The sequence below is a fragment of the Arachis hypogaea genome, chromosome 15 (genome assembly GCF_003086295.3).
Source record: "Arachis hypogaea cultivar Tifrunner chromosome 15, arahy.Tifrunner.gnm2.J5K5, whole genome shotgun sequence".
In the NCBI taxonomy this organism is placed as follows: domain Eukaryota; kingdom Viridiplantae; phylum Streptophyta; class Magnoliopsida; order Fabales; family Fabaceae; genus Arachis; species Arachis hypogaea.
Genome location: NC_092050.1, coordinates 113,050,781 through 113,065,587, shown reverse-complemented (window position 1 = coordinate 113,065,587; position 14,807 = coordinate 113,050,781). Strand labels below are relative to the sequence as shown.

Here is a 14,807-nt window from a genome sequence, read left to right as displayed (position 1 = left end):
AAGCATAGATGGAGAGTACATTCTGAGAATTGAACTAAAAGATTCAGAGAAAGTAAAATACAGAGAGTAGTTCTCAAATTTCCAACCCCCCTTTTGATTCAAAACTACCCCTATATATACTACTCCTTTGATCCTCTAGTTGGTTCTTCAAATCTTGGATATGGGCCTTTGGATCTTGAGTTTGAAGCAGTTATCCTCTTCAGTGGGCTTAGCTTTACTTGCAGAGAGAAAGTATGAAGTAGGCAGGGACTTTTAGCTTAGGACGTTAGTGGCGTTAACGTTAAGTGAAAGTGTGGGTTCAAGAACGTTAGTGGCAGTCACCTTTTTCACTAACGTTCCTAACCCAAGGGTGATCCACATTAACTTCAACGTTAATGGCACCAACGTGACCACTAACATTGCCTCTTGATCCTTCGCACACGTTATTGGGACTTACCTTTTCCAATAACGTTGAGAATCCTCCCTTCCCTACGTTAGAGTTCACGTTAGTGTGGCTAACGTGACCTTTAACGTAGGCTTGCCAAATCTTCGAAAACGTTAGTGACACTTACCTTTGTCACTAACGTTTCAAAACGCCCCTACTTCCCACGTTAGAGTTCACGTTAACTAGGTTAACGTGGCTTCTAACGTGGTGGTGATAGCCATCTCCAACGTTAGTGACAAAGGTGAGTGTCACTAACGTTGGCTCATCATTCTTTCATCCAAGTTAGCTTCCACGTTAACTAAGTTAACATGGGAGTTAACGTTGCTCATAGTGGCTCATTCCAACGTTAGTGACAAAGGTGAGTGTCACTAACGTTGGCGATTCTTGCTCCCTCCACGTTAGCTTCTAGGTTAACTAAGTTAACGTGGCAACTAACGTGGCTCAAAGTGGCTTAGTCCAACGTTAGTGACAAAGGTGAGTGTCACTAACGTTGGCCATTGTTTTGCTTCCCCACGTTAGAGTCCATGTTAATTGAATTAACGTGGCTCTTAACGTGGCCAATATGAGCTTGGTCCAATGTTAGTGACAAAGGTGAGTGTCACTAACGTTGGCTTCATTTTCTTCTTCCACGTTAGAGTTCACGTTAACTTAGTTAACGTGACTCTTAACATGGGCTATGATGGCTTCGAGGACGTTATTGGCGATTACTTTTCTCATTAACGTTGCAAGCTAGCTCCCTTTCCACGTTAGTGGTCACGTTAGTTAGACTAACGTGGCTGTTAACGTGGTTCTTCCTTGCTTCCTTTGTCCTAAAATCAAGCAGTAGAGTGCATCAAAGTTCTAATCCAAGTCATGAGACATGCATAATCCAATTTGTCATTTAATTCATGCATAATTCTCATGAAATCATGTAAAGTGCACAATGTTTGCTTGAATTAAGATGTAAGTGAAATTCTACCCAAAACTTGCTTATTTCCTAATAAAATGCATGAAACTAACCTAAAGCATACAAAAAATGGCTAGTAAAACTAGCCAAGATGCCCTGGCATCACAACACCAAACTTAAATCTTGCTAGTCCCTAAGCAAGTACTGGAACAAGAGAATGATGAATGAAATGACAAGATGAATGAATCATTATTATGGAAGTCATATTCTTGGTTTTATGGGGTTTCATGCATAACAACTTAGGTTCATTCCTTCACTGGCTTTCAGACCTTTATCATGTCCTGGAATACTCACTTGATTGCACCCTATGAGACTTTTATTCATTGATCCTTTTGTTGTTTTCAGGGTTTGATTGTGCTCTTAGGCTAAGTGCTCTGTGAGGGGGCGACTCTTTAAGATAAGCTTTCAGCCAGCACTATCGAACCAGTTGGTTCAAGGTGCTAGGTGTTAAGACACCCCTAAGGACTTACTCCCTCAAGTCTCTTTCCCCCATACATACACACCACAGGCACATGGTTTGTTTATTTTCTTTCTTGAGACCTTGGTGTCCAGCACCTCTTTGGGTTACTAAGTGTTCTGTAGCAAGGGTTACTCTTGATAGTGGACTTTCAGCTGATAATCCCGGGTTAGTTAACCCAAGTTACCAAGTGATAAGGTACCCCTGAGAGCTTATTCATCCAAGTAAATCCCTTACACAGGAGCACCACAGACACATGCCTCAAGATTCAAACCCTTGGTGCCTAGCCTTATTTCTTACTCTTTTTCTTTTATTTCTCAACTTTCATTTTCTATTTCCCTTTTTCTTATTAGGATCTTGTTATTTAGTTAGTCTCATGGGGTGTGTTTCAAGCATATGATTCCGGATAGATAGTTGCCTTCCCACCTTATTGGTGAACCAACTTAGCTAATCTATTACCATACCACAAACTTAGGAACTTACTCCACAATATGAACTTCACTCTGGTTTTTCATCACACACATTCTCTTTTTATTTAACTTAAAAGGACAAGCATACAAGTAAACAAGGTGAAGATGCAGCATTGACATTAAAACCAGCACATATATGACGAAAGCAATAAAAATAAACATTAAATTCTAATGATTTAAACTAATTAGTAACTATTAATCGAGGGCACCTTGGGACTTCCAATTTTTAGCATTTCAAGTATATGAAATTAAGTAACAATACAACCTTCGGGTGATGGTTTCTAGCTGTCCCCTTGTTGTCATCATCCATAGTTTTTGCTCCTTCACTTCCTTGGATGATGGTGCACCATTTCCTCAGAAGGTTCCTGCAAAGTTATTGGAAGTTGCTTGTTCCCAAAGCACTTGAGAAATAGTTAGCTTGCATGTATGCTTGTGAATTTCTGAACTTAATTTGGTGTGTGAACACCAAACTTAGTTCCTTGCCTAGTACAACAGATTGCATACTTGCAGAGAGCCTCATATGTTGTTATTAACTAAACAACTATTAACTAAAGACTAAACTACTGCTAAGTGGTTGCCCTGATTAGTTGGAGCTAGCATTTTGCCATTGGAGTGTAGTGTGATTCTAACTAATATCTTTGGTGGAACACCAAACTTAGAATTACACTTTCACTCTTGGATTGTTTTGGTGTGGAACACCAAACTTAGCTCCTCGTAATACAGGGAAAACAACTTGTGATCTTTATTGAAATGACGATGAAAAAGAAACTACCTTAGGTTGGGTTGCCTCCCAACAAAGCGCTCTTTTAGCGTCGCTAGCTCGACGATTCCTCCCTACTTGAGATGATACTTCACTTTGGGGTTTTCCCCCATGTTGCCCATATAATGTTTGAGCCTTTGTCCGTTCACAGTGAAAGTCCTCTCCGAACTTTCATCCATGATTTCTATGTGTCCATACGGCGAGACCTTTGTGACAAGAAAGGGTCCTGACCACCTTGATTTGAGTTTTCCTGGGAACAGTCTCAATTTGGAGTTGTAGAGGACTACTTTCTGCCCCTTTACGAAATTCCTGGGTGCCAGATGGAGGTCATGTCTTCTCTTCGCCTTTGGTTTGAGTCAGTATCGCTGCGAGGGTTGTGGCTGGGAATTTGCTTGAATAGGTAGCCAATTTGTGTCTCAAGTTTCTTGATGGCAGCATCTTGATTCTGCATATTGGACCGCACTTCTTCTCGGAATGTCTTACTGTCTTGAATCTCTTTGCATATGGCTTCAAGTAGTTTTTCAATCCTTGAGAGTCTGTCATCAGATGATGGTGGGTTGGGATTGGATGGATGAGAAGGGTTATCTTGGTTTTGGTATGGATGTGGAGAGGTGTTGTTAGGGTGGTGTTGATATGATCTCTGTGTGGAATGTTGGTGAGCTGCATGGTTGTTGGGGTTGTGACGTCTCTGATCTTGGCCTTGATCTTGTTGATTTTCCCACCCAAAGTTTGGGTGATTCCTCCAACCAGGGTTGTAGGTCTTGGAGTATGGATCATGGGTCTGCCTGGGTGAGTTTTCAATGTAGTTGGCTTGTTCATGCTCACCTTCTGCCTCTGCATTCACCCCCTCTTGGGTTGTTGATGAGGTGGTGATTGTTGCTACTTGGTTCCTCTCCATCTTCTTGGTGAGGTCGGCTAGCTGCTTGGTAATAAGCTTGTTTTGGGCCAGCAGTGCATCCACGTTGTTTAGCTCCATCACTCCTCTAGTGTTGCCTCTTTCAGAAGTATAGAAGTAGTCATTCTTTGCTACAGTCTCAATGACATCTATGGCCTCCTCAATGGTCTTCTTTTTATTCAGAGATCCCCCGGGTGAGTGGTCTACTGCCTTCTTTGATTCATAGGAGAGGCCTTCATAGAAAATGTGTAGCTGCACCCATTCATTTAACATATCTGGTGGACACCTTCTTGTCAGGTCCTTAAACCTCTCTCATGCTTCGTAGAGAGTCTCACCATCTTGTTGCTTGAAAGTTTGAACCTCAACTCTCAACCTGTTGATTCTTTGAGGAGGATAGAATCTTGCCAAGAATTTGTTCACCACATCTTCCCAGGTTGTTAAGCTCTCCTTCGGGAAGGACTCCAGCCATTTAGATGCTTTGTCCTTGAGTGAGACGGGAAATAAGAGTAGTCTATAGGTGTCAGGATGAACACCGTTAGACTTCACAGTATCACATATCCTCAGGAAGGTGGTTAAATGTTGGTTTGGGTCTTCTTGGACACCTCCTCCGAACGAACAGTTGTTCTGAACAAGGGTGATGAGTTGTGGCTTTAGTTCAAAGTTGTTGGCATGTATGGTTGGCTTTTGAATGCTACTCCCACAGTTTCCTGGGTTTGGGTTGATATAAGAGCCTAAAACTCTTCTCTCCTGCCCAGTATGATTTGCTAGACCTTCTCTGCCATGGTTGTGAGCCTCTTCTTCATGATGGTTCTCCATATTTTTATCCATGTTTAGTTCAAAATACTTCCTCTTCTTCCTCTGCACCAACCACTCTCTTTCCTCTTGCTTCCCTCCTTAATCTAAGGAAGGTCCTCTCAGGTTCAGAATCAAAGAAAGTTGAAGCCCCGCTTCTTTTCCCTGTCATACAACCAACAAGGCACAAGCAAGGAAATAGATGCAGAAAGTATTTCTATTAGAATTGCTGTTAGTGTGAGTGATGCAATTTATCAAACAGCTAGTGGGTTAGTGGACTGAATTATAAACAACTAAAAAAAGTAGGGGAAAGGGGAGAAAATAACTAAAACTGAAAGTAAATTACTCAAACAGAATTTTAAATCAAACAAAAGAAAAATGCTCAATCTAGTTATCCTCCAATTTAATCATAGTTGATACAAAATCAATCCCCGGCAACGGCGCCATAAACTTGATGCATGAAAACTTGTCTCTCAACAATTTTCCTTCGGCAAGTATACCGAATTGTCGTCAAGTAAAAACTCACAATAGAGTGAGGTCAAATCCCACAGGGATTGATTGGTCAAGCAACTTTAATTAGAGGAATTTTCTAGTTGAACTAAGCAGAATTAGATTTGAGATTTGCAGAAAATTAAATGGCAGGAAAGTAAATAGCAAAAAACGTAAATGCTGGAAATAAAGAGCTGAATGTAAATAGCGGAAAGTAAATTGCAGAATCTTAAATGGGAATGGGGAAGATGCTCATAAAAGTAGATTACAGAATTTATAGAGAATGGGTAAGATCAGAAATGGGGAATTCATTGGGCTTAGGAGATGTTGCATTCTCCGGATCAAGTTCATTTTCATCTCTTCCTCAATCAATGCATTTATTGATCTCCTTGGCAATCTTAGGTGATCGAATTCCAATTTCTTGGTAATTCAATCTCTTAAATCTTGATCAATAGTCAATTTCTTGGTCAATTGCTCATGAGAAGAGATGAAGTATGGTCACTGATTATACCACATGTATTTCCAAATCAAAGTGTTGGTAGGATTATATGTCACTATATCCATCCAAACCCCAATTTGGTCCAACATGAGAAAGCATTTCTAGCATGATCTCTTCATTCCTCTTCCAAAGTTCCGAAGAGATCCAAGTATGAATAGCTTCTTTTCCAAGATAACTACCCAATTGAATGAAGATTGAAAGCTTTCTAGTAAAATCAAGAGAAAAGATAGAAGAAGAATAATGAAAACTAATATTGATCCATCAAATTACAACAGAGCTCCCTAACCCAATGAAAGGGGTTTAGTTGTTCATAGCTCTGGGAATGAAAAGTATAGATGGAGAGTACATTCTGAGAATTGAACTAAAAGATTCAGAGAAAGTAAAATACAGAGAGTAGTTCTCAAATTTCCAACCCCCTTTTTGATTCAAAACTACCCCTATATATACTACTCTTCTGATCTTCTAGTTGGTTCTTCAAATCTTGGATATGGGCCTTTGGATCTTGAGTTTGAAGCAGTTATCCTCTTCAGTGGGCATAGCTTTACTTGCAGAGAGAAAGTATGAAGTAGGCAGGGACTTTTAGCTTAGGACGTTAGTGGCGTTAACGTTAAGTGAAAGTGTGGGTTCAAGAACGTTAGTGGCAGTCACCTTTTTCACTAACGTTCCTAACCCAAGGGTGATCCACATTAACTTCAACGTTAATGGCACCAACGTGACCACTAACATTGCCTCTTGATCCTTCGCACACGTTATTGGGACTTACCTTTTCCAATAACGTTGAGAATCCTCCCTTCCCTACGTTAGAGTTCACGTTAGTGTGGCTAACGTGACCTTTAACGTAGGCTTGCCAAATCTTCGAAAACGTTAGTGACAAAGGTGAGTGTCACTAACGTTGGCGATTCTTGCTCCCTCCACGTTAGCTTCCACGTTAACTAAGTTAACGTGGCAACTAACGTGGCTCAAAGTGGCTTAGTCCAATGTTAGTGACAAAGGTGAGTGTCACTAACATTGGCCATTCTTTTGCTTCCCCACGTTAGAGTCCACGTTAACTGAGTTAACGTGGCTCTTAACGTGGCCAATATGAGCTTGGTCCAACGTTAGTGACAAAGGTGAGTGTCACTAACGTTGGCTTCATTTTCTTCTTCCATGTTAGAGTTCACGTTAACTTAGTTAACGTGACTCTTAACGTGGGCTATGATGGCTTCGAGGATGTTATTAGCGATTACTTTTCTCATTAACGTTGCAAGCTAGCTCCCTTTCCCCGTTAGTGGTCACGTTAGTTAGACTAACGTGGCTGTTAACGTGGTTCTTCCTTGCTTCCTTTGTCCTGAAATCAAGCAGTAGAGTGCATCAAAGTTCTAATCCAAGTCATGAGACATGCATCATCCAATTTATCATTTAATTCATGCATAATTCTCATGAAATCATGTAAAGTGCACAATGTTTGCTTGAATCAAGATGTAAGTGAAATTCTACCCAAAACATGCTTATTTCCTAAGAAAATGCATGAAACTAACCTAAAGCATACAAAAAATGGCTAGTAAAACTAGCCAAGATGCCCTGGCATCAGGTGTCCTTCTCTTCTCCTGGCTCTTTACCTTTATGGCTCATCCTAAAAAATAATGAATAAAGTATAATTAGTAATCATAGGTCAGGTAGCACAAAAAGGTAAAGGAGAGAGTAAATAAGCATCTAATTGAGGAAGTTGCACAGTGGTGTGGTATGATAAAAAGATGAGCCATCTGTGTATTCCAATTATGCGCGCGGTTGGAAGACACACAACGGCCGGTTAAAACGGCATCCACACAATCAAAAAGTAAAAATGAGTTTCTCAATTAAATGGCCTAAGATGCAACTAAGAGATGAGCATCAGTTAAACACAAGCAAGCTTAGGCAATTGCAATAAGAGTGAATTGAATTTAGGAAATATTGGATATTGAAGGTGTGCAAGTGAAAGAGCAAAATTGATATAAAATAGCACAACAAACAATAACCAATGAAATGATGAAGAGAAACTACCTATTCATCATTAGGAAAAATCAAATAATCACATGCATAAGTTGCTTGTTACAAAAAGTGACAAGTCTTAATAAGAATCAAGTCAAGTCAACTCAAAAAAATACAAAGCATTAGCAAGGAACAAATACCTTATTATGTGATTATATTGACTTAAAAACCATGATGAACAAGCAATTCAATTCAATTCACTAAATTTCATGTGCACTCATAAAATGTTCACCTAATATGCAACAAAATGTAAATGTGCAAATCCAATTAGGTGCTAATAATTTAAGGCAAAGTATAAGTGCATTGATGAAATTCAACCAAGAAACAACCCAATCAACATCAAACAAACACTGGCAAATTCTTCAATTAACAAACAACTAAACCAAAACTAATATAATTACTAGAATAAAAATGAAATGCAATCAAAACTAACAAGAATAAGTAGAAAATAGGGCAAAAGTAAGCGAAGAGAGAAGAAGAGAAGAGAAGAGAATAAGTAGAGAGAAGAGAAGAAAAGAAGCATAGTGGGTGAAAACAGGGGCGTGCGTGCGCACAAGTACGTGTGCGTACGCACACTAGGAGGGAAGGGGGGGTGCGCTCACACAAATTGTGCGAGGGCTCCGAACAGAAGAAGAATATAGATGTGTGCGCACGCACAAGCCTGTGCGTGCGCACAGAAGACTTTTTTTATCATGTGTGCGTGCGCACACAGGTCAGTGCGCACGCACAAGAGTGAAAAGGGGCAGGGGTTCACGCGCACAAGATGTGCCAACGCTCCCACCAGAGTGGTTGCAAGTTGGCGTGCGGACGCACAAGCCTGTGCGGCCGCACAGAGAGCGCGATAAGAACATGCGTGCGTACGTACACGATGGTGCGCACGCACAGACCAAGGAAAACAGGGAGCACCCACGCGCAGATCGTGTTGGTGCTAGAAACAGAGGGCATGATCAGGGCTGTGCACGCGCACAAGCTTGTGCGTACGCACAGATGCCCTGTTTTTCAAAAATTTTTCTTTCATTTCTAAGCTACTAGGCCTTAGCTCAATCAACATTTCAACCCCAAACATTCAAAACATCACAAAATCATGATCCATATGCAATTCAACTTATCTAAACTCAACTAAACCAATCCTAAGCTAACTAAGACAAGCAAACATGCACTAAACTAAGGCTATAAGCAAAGAAAAGGGTAAGAAAGATGTTAACATGGTGGGGTGTCTCCCACCTAGCACTTTGGTTTATAGTCCTTAAGTTGGACTTGTTGAGGAGACTCTTGTTAGGGTAGCTTGTATTTCCACTCCTCCTTGAATCTCCATCCAAGCTTGCACTTAATAGGTCCTCTGGGATCCCATGTTCTAGTTTCCTGTTCTTCTTCTTGTTGATCTTTATGCTCCAAGCCAGATGGAAAAGCTCTCAAATGACCCTTAAAATAACCCAACACTCTCCGAAAATCACCCAATTGTGCTTCACACCATGCTTGAACTCCAAATCCTAAATGGATTTTCTTGAAGAACCTTGGATTCCCTTGGCAACCAACATTCCTTTCTCCACTATGTACCAACCCAAGAAAGATTTTGAGTTGGTAGTCCGTCTCCAAGAGAGCATATTGATGGGGGCCAATGAAGCTCCTAGATGAAATTGCCACTCACTTAATATGTTCTTGGACCGAAATTACTTCCTCACCCACTTTCTCTTCCCCATCACTCAAGTCATAACAAGGAAGTTGTGAGAAGTCTACCTCCATGTCTTTCTCAAACTCATGGGAAGAGGCTCATTAGGATCATTAAGGGGATTGACCAAGGAGGACAAAAAATCATTAATGATGGAATTCTCATTTTGATCAATCTCCCTCATATCTCTCTTTCTCTCCTCTGGTTCACATACTTCCCTTTCTCCCTCATGTTTCACTTCATGCTCTAACCCTTCTTCTTTCCCTTGTGGCTCCATGCTCTCCTCTTCTCTACGTCCTTCAATTGTTCTCTCACATCCTCCAAGAGGAGTGTCTTGATCGGATGAGCGTAGAAGAACCAAGCGGTTCACCGCTTCGGCTATGGTAGCCACGAATTGCCCTTTAGTTCTTCGGAATCCTTCTTGCTCTTGGAGAAAGGCTTGAAGGTCTTGATCTTCTTGGGGCAAGGGTTGGGGAACTCCACAATGTGGTAAAAGAGGAGGTTCATAGTTTGGGAGAAGGGTGGTATATGTGGGAGGTGACTCATGTTGGTAGGTATCTTGAGGTAGTATGTAAGAATATGGTTGTTGGTATTGGTGTGGTGTTTGAAAATGTGGTGATTGAGGGTTATGTTGAGGGTAGGGGTTATAGGCATATGGTGGTGAAGGTATGTAATAATTGTGAAACCCACCATATCCTTGAATTGGGTGTGCATATTAGGGAAAGTTTGGCTCATTGTCGTATAGAGGAGGTTTCTCCTTCCAAAATAGATGCTCCAATCCCATAATGTAATCCAAAATTGAAGTTATCAATTTCTCCAAAATGATCACAACTAAACTCCAAACCAAGAGGGTGATAACTCATAGAGAAAATAGAAAATAAAAACCAAAGACATCAATTAACAAAATAAACAAAATCCTAATTACCAACAAAAGCAAACAAACAACCAAAAAGTATCTATTCACACTATGGACATATTTACAATAACCAAAATTATAACACTCATGACGCTAGCTCCCTGGCAATGGCGCCAAAAAACTTGATAGAAGGAATTATGCCAATTCGAAATTTTATCAAAATAAGAATTGCTTCGTCGGTAGCATAGTCCAAATCGGCAATGGATCCTCTCAATCAAAGTTTAATATTTCTAATTCAATTCAACCGAGAGTAATTAAACCTCGCGTCGTCTTCCCTAGGAACTAATGCCGACGAGTGCTTAAGATTGGTTGGGAGAAGCTAGGGGTTTCAATGATGAAAGCAAACAATAAAGAGATAAAAGAACAAGACAAAATTGCAATTAATAAACTAATGAAGGAATAAAAGAACTATGTATGTAATATGGAAAAGTAATGCTATAAACTGATGAAAAAATGGTTCAAAACATAAATGAAACCTTGACTTGGGATGAGTTATGGAATTCCTTCCTTGCCATAACCACAACTATGATAATTATAATGGATTAATCTCACTTAGTCAACCCTTAACATCGAAGGATAGGTCAAGTGAGCATAATTGTCATTAATCCACAAATCCTAGTCAACTTACCAAATTAATTGGTAAAAAACTATCATTAGTGGAAACAATAACAACTAACAACCCAAGAATTATCACTAAATGTTAGAAATTATGGATTTAGTAATCCATATACTCATTTTCCCCAAGCTAAGGGGTGGAAATTACCCAATAATCACAATTGACATTTCATCGAACACATAATGGGCATAAACATAAAACATGGCAAAATTGGAAAAATAATGAAAGTTATGAACCACAAATGATAACAAGCAACCAAGACAACTCAACAAACATAAAATAAGCATCAAAATCAAATTCAACAACTAGAAATCAAAATTGCAAAACTATGTATATATTGACAAGAGAAATGAAAATAGATGAAAGTGTAGAACAAGTAATGTAATCAAAGATGAATTAAAGGAATACTTACAATGAGGTAGCTAAATCCAAGATCAAAATTGAAGTATAAAATGCTACAAACCCTAATTAAACCTAAGAAAATTTTAGAGAAAACCTAAACTAAACTTCCCTAAAACTATTCCTAAAATGTATTCTCTACCTAATTCTACCTAATAAAGCCTAATGAAAAACTCTCCTTCTTTATATATGATGTTTCCCCCTTCAAATAGCCTTTGATTTCAGCATTCAAGCCTTCAAAAATGGGCCAAAAGAGCCCCAAAATGCGAGTCCATGTGACTTTTTAATGGAGGCACGCACTGGGACCTGTGCGTATGCACAGACGTGTGCGCACGCACACTCTGCCAAAATCTCTTTCTGTGCGTATGCACAAGAGGTTGTGTGCACACACACTAGGTGATGCTTGAATGGATGCGCGACGCTGGCTCTGCTCTGATGGTTGTGCGTACGCACGCAGGTCTGTGCGTACGCACGCATCGCTGTGCTCTTCTCCTTTGATTCTTCATACTTCCTCCACTTTGCATGCTTCTCTTCTATTCTCTCCAAGTCATTCCTACCTTATACATCTGAAATCACTCACAAACAACATCAAGGCATCGAATGAAAGACAAATGGGATAAAATTAATCAAATTATGCACAAATTAGGAGGAAAGTTCAAAAGCATGCTATTTAAGGGAATAAGTGCAAGTTTATATGATGAAATCCATTCAATTTCAACCGAAAATCATCATCAAATGAGGATTTGTTAGTGGCACAACTCTCTGGAAAATGTACCAGAGGTTGCAAAATTCGCGATTGACGCGTGTGCGTCGCCCACGCTTGCACGTGGGTGTGCCAAAAGTCAAGCGACGCGTAGGCGTCATATGACGCACACGCGTGGGGTGAGATTGTGCCCCTCGCACAGAGGTATCGTAAAAATCGCACAACTCTCTAGTTTTTATACTAGGAGTTACGGACTCAGCAACCGACGCATATGCGTCGCCCACGCTCACGCGTGGGTTGCGTTATGGGCTGTCGACGTGTACACGTCGTAGACGCGCACGCGTGGGAAGCATTGTGCTCCCATCACAGAATTGGCACAGTCCCAGCACAACTCTCTGGTTTTTGTACCAAGAGTTGGGAAAACGCATCGACGTGTACTCATTGTCCACGCCTACGCGTGGAACGACGTTTTTTTTACATGAAGAAAGGCAATTTTAACACATTCTTGGCAGGTATTCAAGTTATATAGTCAAGAAAACACTCACAAATTCATGCAATACTTAAAATGAAGCATTTTCTTCAACATTATCAATTCAACCATACCAAGATCAATGAAACCTCATGAATATCACACAATTCAATCAAAATCAACAAAACCTAGCATACCACAACAATTCAATCAAAATTAACAAAATCTAACATACCTAAACAAACTCAACAACATCTAGCAATCACAAAATCCAACAAGGTTCCAAACTATACGAAGAAATTATGTACAAGGAAGATCATACCATGGTGGGGTGTCTCCCACTTAGCACTTTTCTTTAACGTCCTTAAGTTGGACGGTCAAGAGCTTAAGCTTCTCTTCCTTCCAGTGCATCCTCAAGTAGGAACACCTCCAGCTCCTTTGGTGATTTATAACCATGATACTTCTTTATCCTGTGGCTTTTCACTTTGAATGTTGTACCACTTTGAGGGTGGAATAATTCGACCACACCATAGGGCTTCACCTCCTTCACCCTAAAGGGACAATCCCACCTTGAAAGGAGCTTTCCGGGCTTGAATCTGAGTCTTGAGTTGTAAAGAAGAACTTTGTCACCTTCTTGAAAATCTTTCTTCCGAATATGCTGATCATGAAATGCCTTAGTCTTCTCTTTGTAGATCCGTGCATTCTCATATGCCTCCATTCTAAGACATTCAAGCTCCTCTAGTTGCAATTTCCTGGCTATACCCGCCTTTGTGAAATCCATATTACACTACTTAACCGCCCAATAGGCTTTATACTCAATTTCAACCGGGAGGTGGCATGCTTTTCCATAGACGATCCGAAAGGGACTCATCCCTAACGGCGTCTTATAGGCCGTTCTATATGCCCACAATGCATCTCCTAACTGAGAACTCCAGTCCTTCCTTTGTGGATTCACCACTTTTTCCAGAATGTGCTTTATCTCTCGATTGGACACCTCCGCTTGTCCATTGATTTGGGGGTGATAAGCGGTTGCAACCTTGTGTAATACCCTATATCGCTTGAGTAGTGCTTCTACCTTCCTGTTGCAAAAGTGAGAACCTTGGTCGCTCACGATTGCTCGTGGCGACCCATAGCAGCATACAATATTATTTCTAATGAAGGAAACCATAGTATTAGCGTCATCAAGGCGGGTAGGTATCGCTTCCACCCACTTTGATACGTAATCAACCGCTAACAGAATATACATAGGTCCATTTGAGTTAGAAAATGGCCCCATAAAGTCTATGCCCCAAACATCAAAGATTTCACAAAACAACATTGGTTGTTGAGGCATTTTATCCTTTTGGGATGTATTTTTGGACTTTGGACATTAGTGACATGACACACAAAATTGGTTAGCATCCTTGAACAATGTTGGCCATCAGAATCCGTAATCCAAGACCTTTTTAGCCGTCCGTTATGGGCCAAAGTGGCCGCCACACTCGGATGAATGACAAGATTCAAGAATGGGTTGGAATTCGAATTCCGGGACACATCTACGAATTACTTGGTCTACTCCCCTTTTACACAAGTGAGGGTCATCCCAAATGTAATATTTGGAATTACTCCTCAACTTATCCCTTTGATGTTTTGAAAAGTTGGGAGGGAAAATTTTAGCAACCAAGTAGTTCGCCATTGGTGCAAACCAAGGAAAACTATCCGAAACAGCATGCAAGCTATCCAAAGGGAATGAGTCATCAATCGGAAATGGGTCATATTTAAGATTTTTTAGGCGGCTTAGATGGTCCGCAACTAAATTTTGTGACCCACTTCGATCCCTAATCTCAATGTCAAACTCTTGCAAGAGCAAGATCCAACGTATGAGCTTAGGTTTCGACTCATTCTTTGTCAACAAATATGTTAAAGCTGCATGATCCGTGTATACCACTATTTTGGAGCCTAGCAAGTAAGATCTAAATATATCCAATGCATGAACAATAGCTAAGAGCTCTTTTTCTGTAGTTGTATAGTTGGATTGTGCCGCACCCAATGTCTTTGAGGAATAAGCAATGATGTAGGGAAGCTTACCATCGCATTGTGCAAGCGCGGCACCTACGGCATGATTTGATGCGTCACACATTGACGATGAGAATTTTATGTATGGTTCGGAATTAATCAAAACAAGAATCAATTCATTAGTAGCATAGTCCAAACCAACAACGAATTCTCTCAATCAAATGTTTTAGATTCAAATTATAATAACCGAGATTAAGAGTACTTCAACCGTAGGTCGTTCTCCTTAGGACGCAATTGGAAG

At 40.4% G+C, this 14,807-nt stretch overlaps 1 protein-coding gene across 1 annotated transcript; it reads right to left on the bottom strand.

The window, feature by feature from the left end:
- Positions 1-12,896: 12,896 nt before the first annotated feature.
- On the bottom strand, positions 12,897-13,292 carry LOC112748722 (uncharacterized). The gene has a single exon (XM_025796965.1). The coding sequence runs from the start codon at positions 13,290-13,292 to the stop codon at positions 12,897-12,899; it is 396 nt and encodes a 131-aa protein (XP_025652750.1).
- Between the last annotated feature and the right edge of the window lie 1,515 nt (positions 13,293-14,807).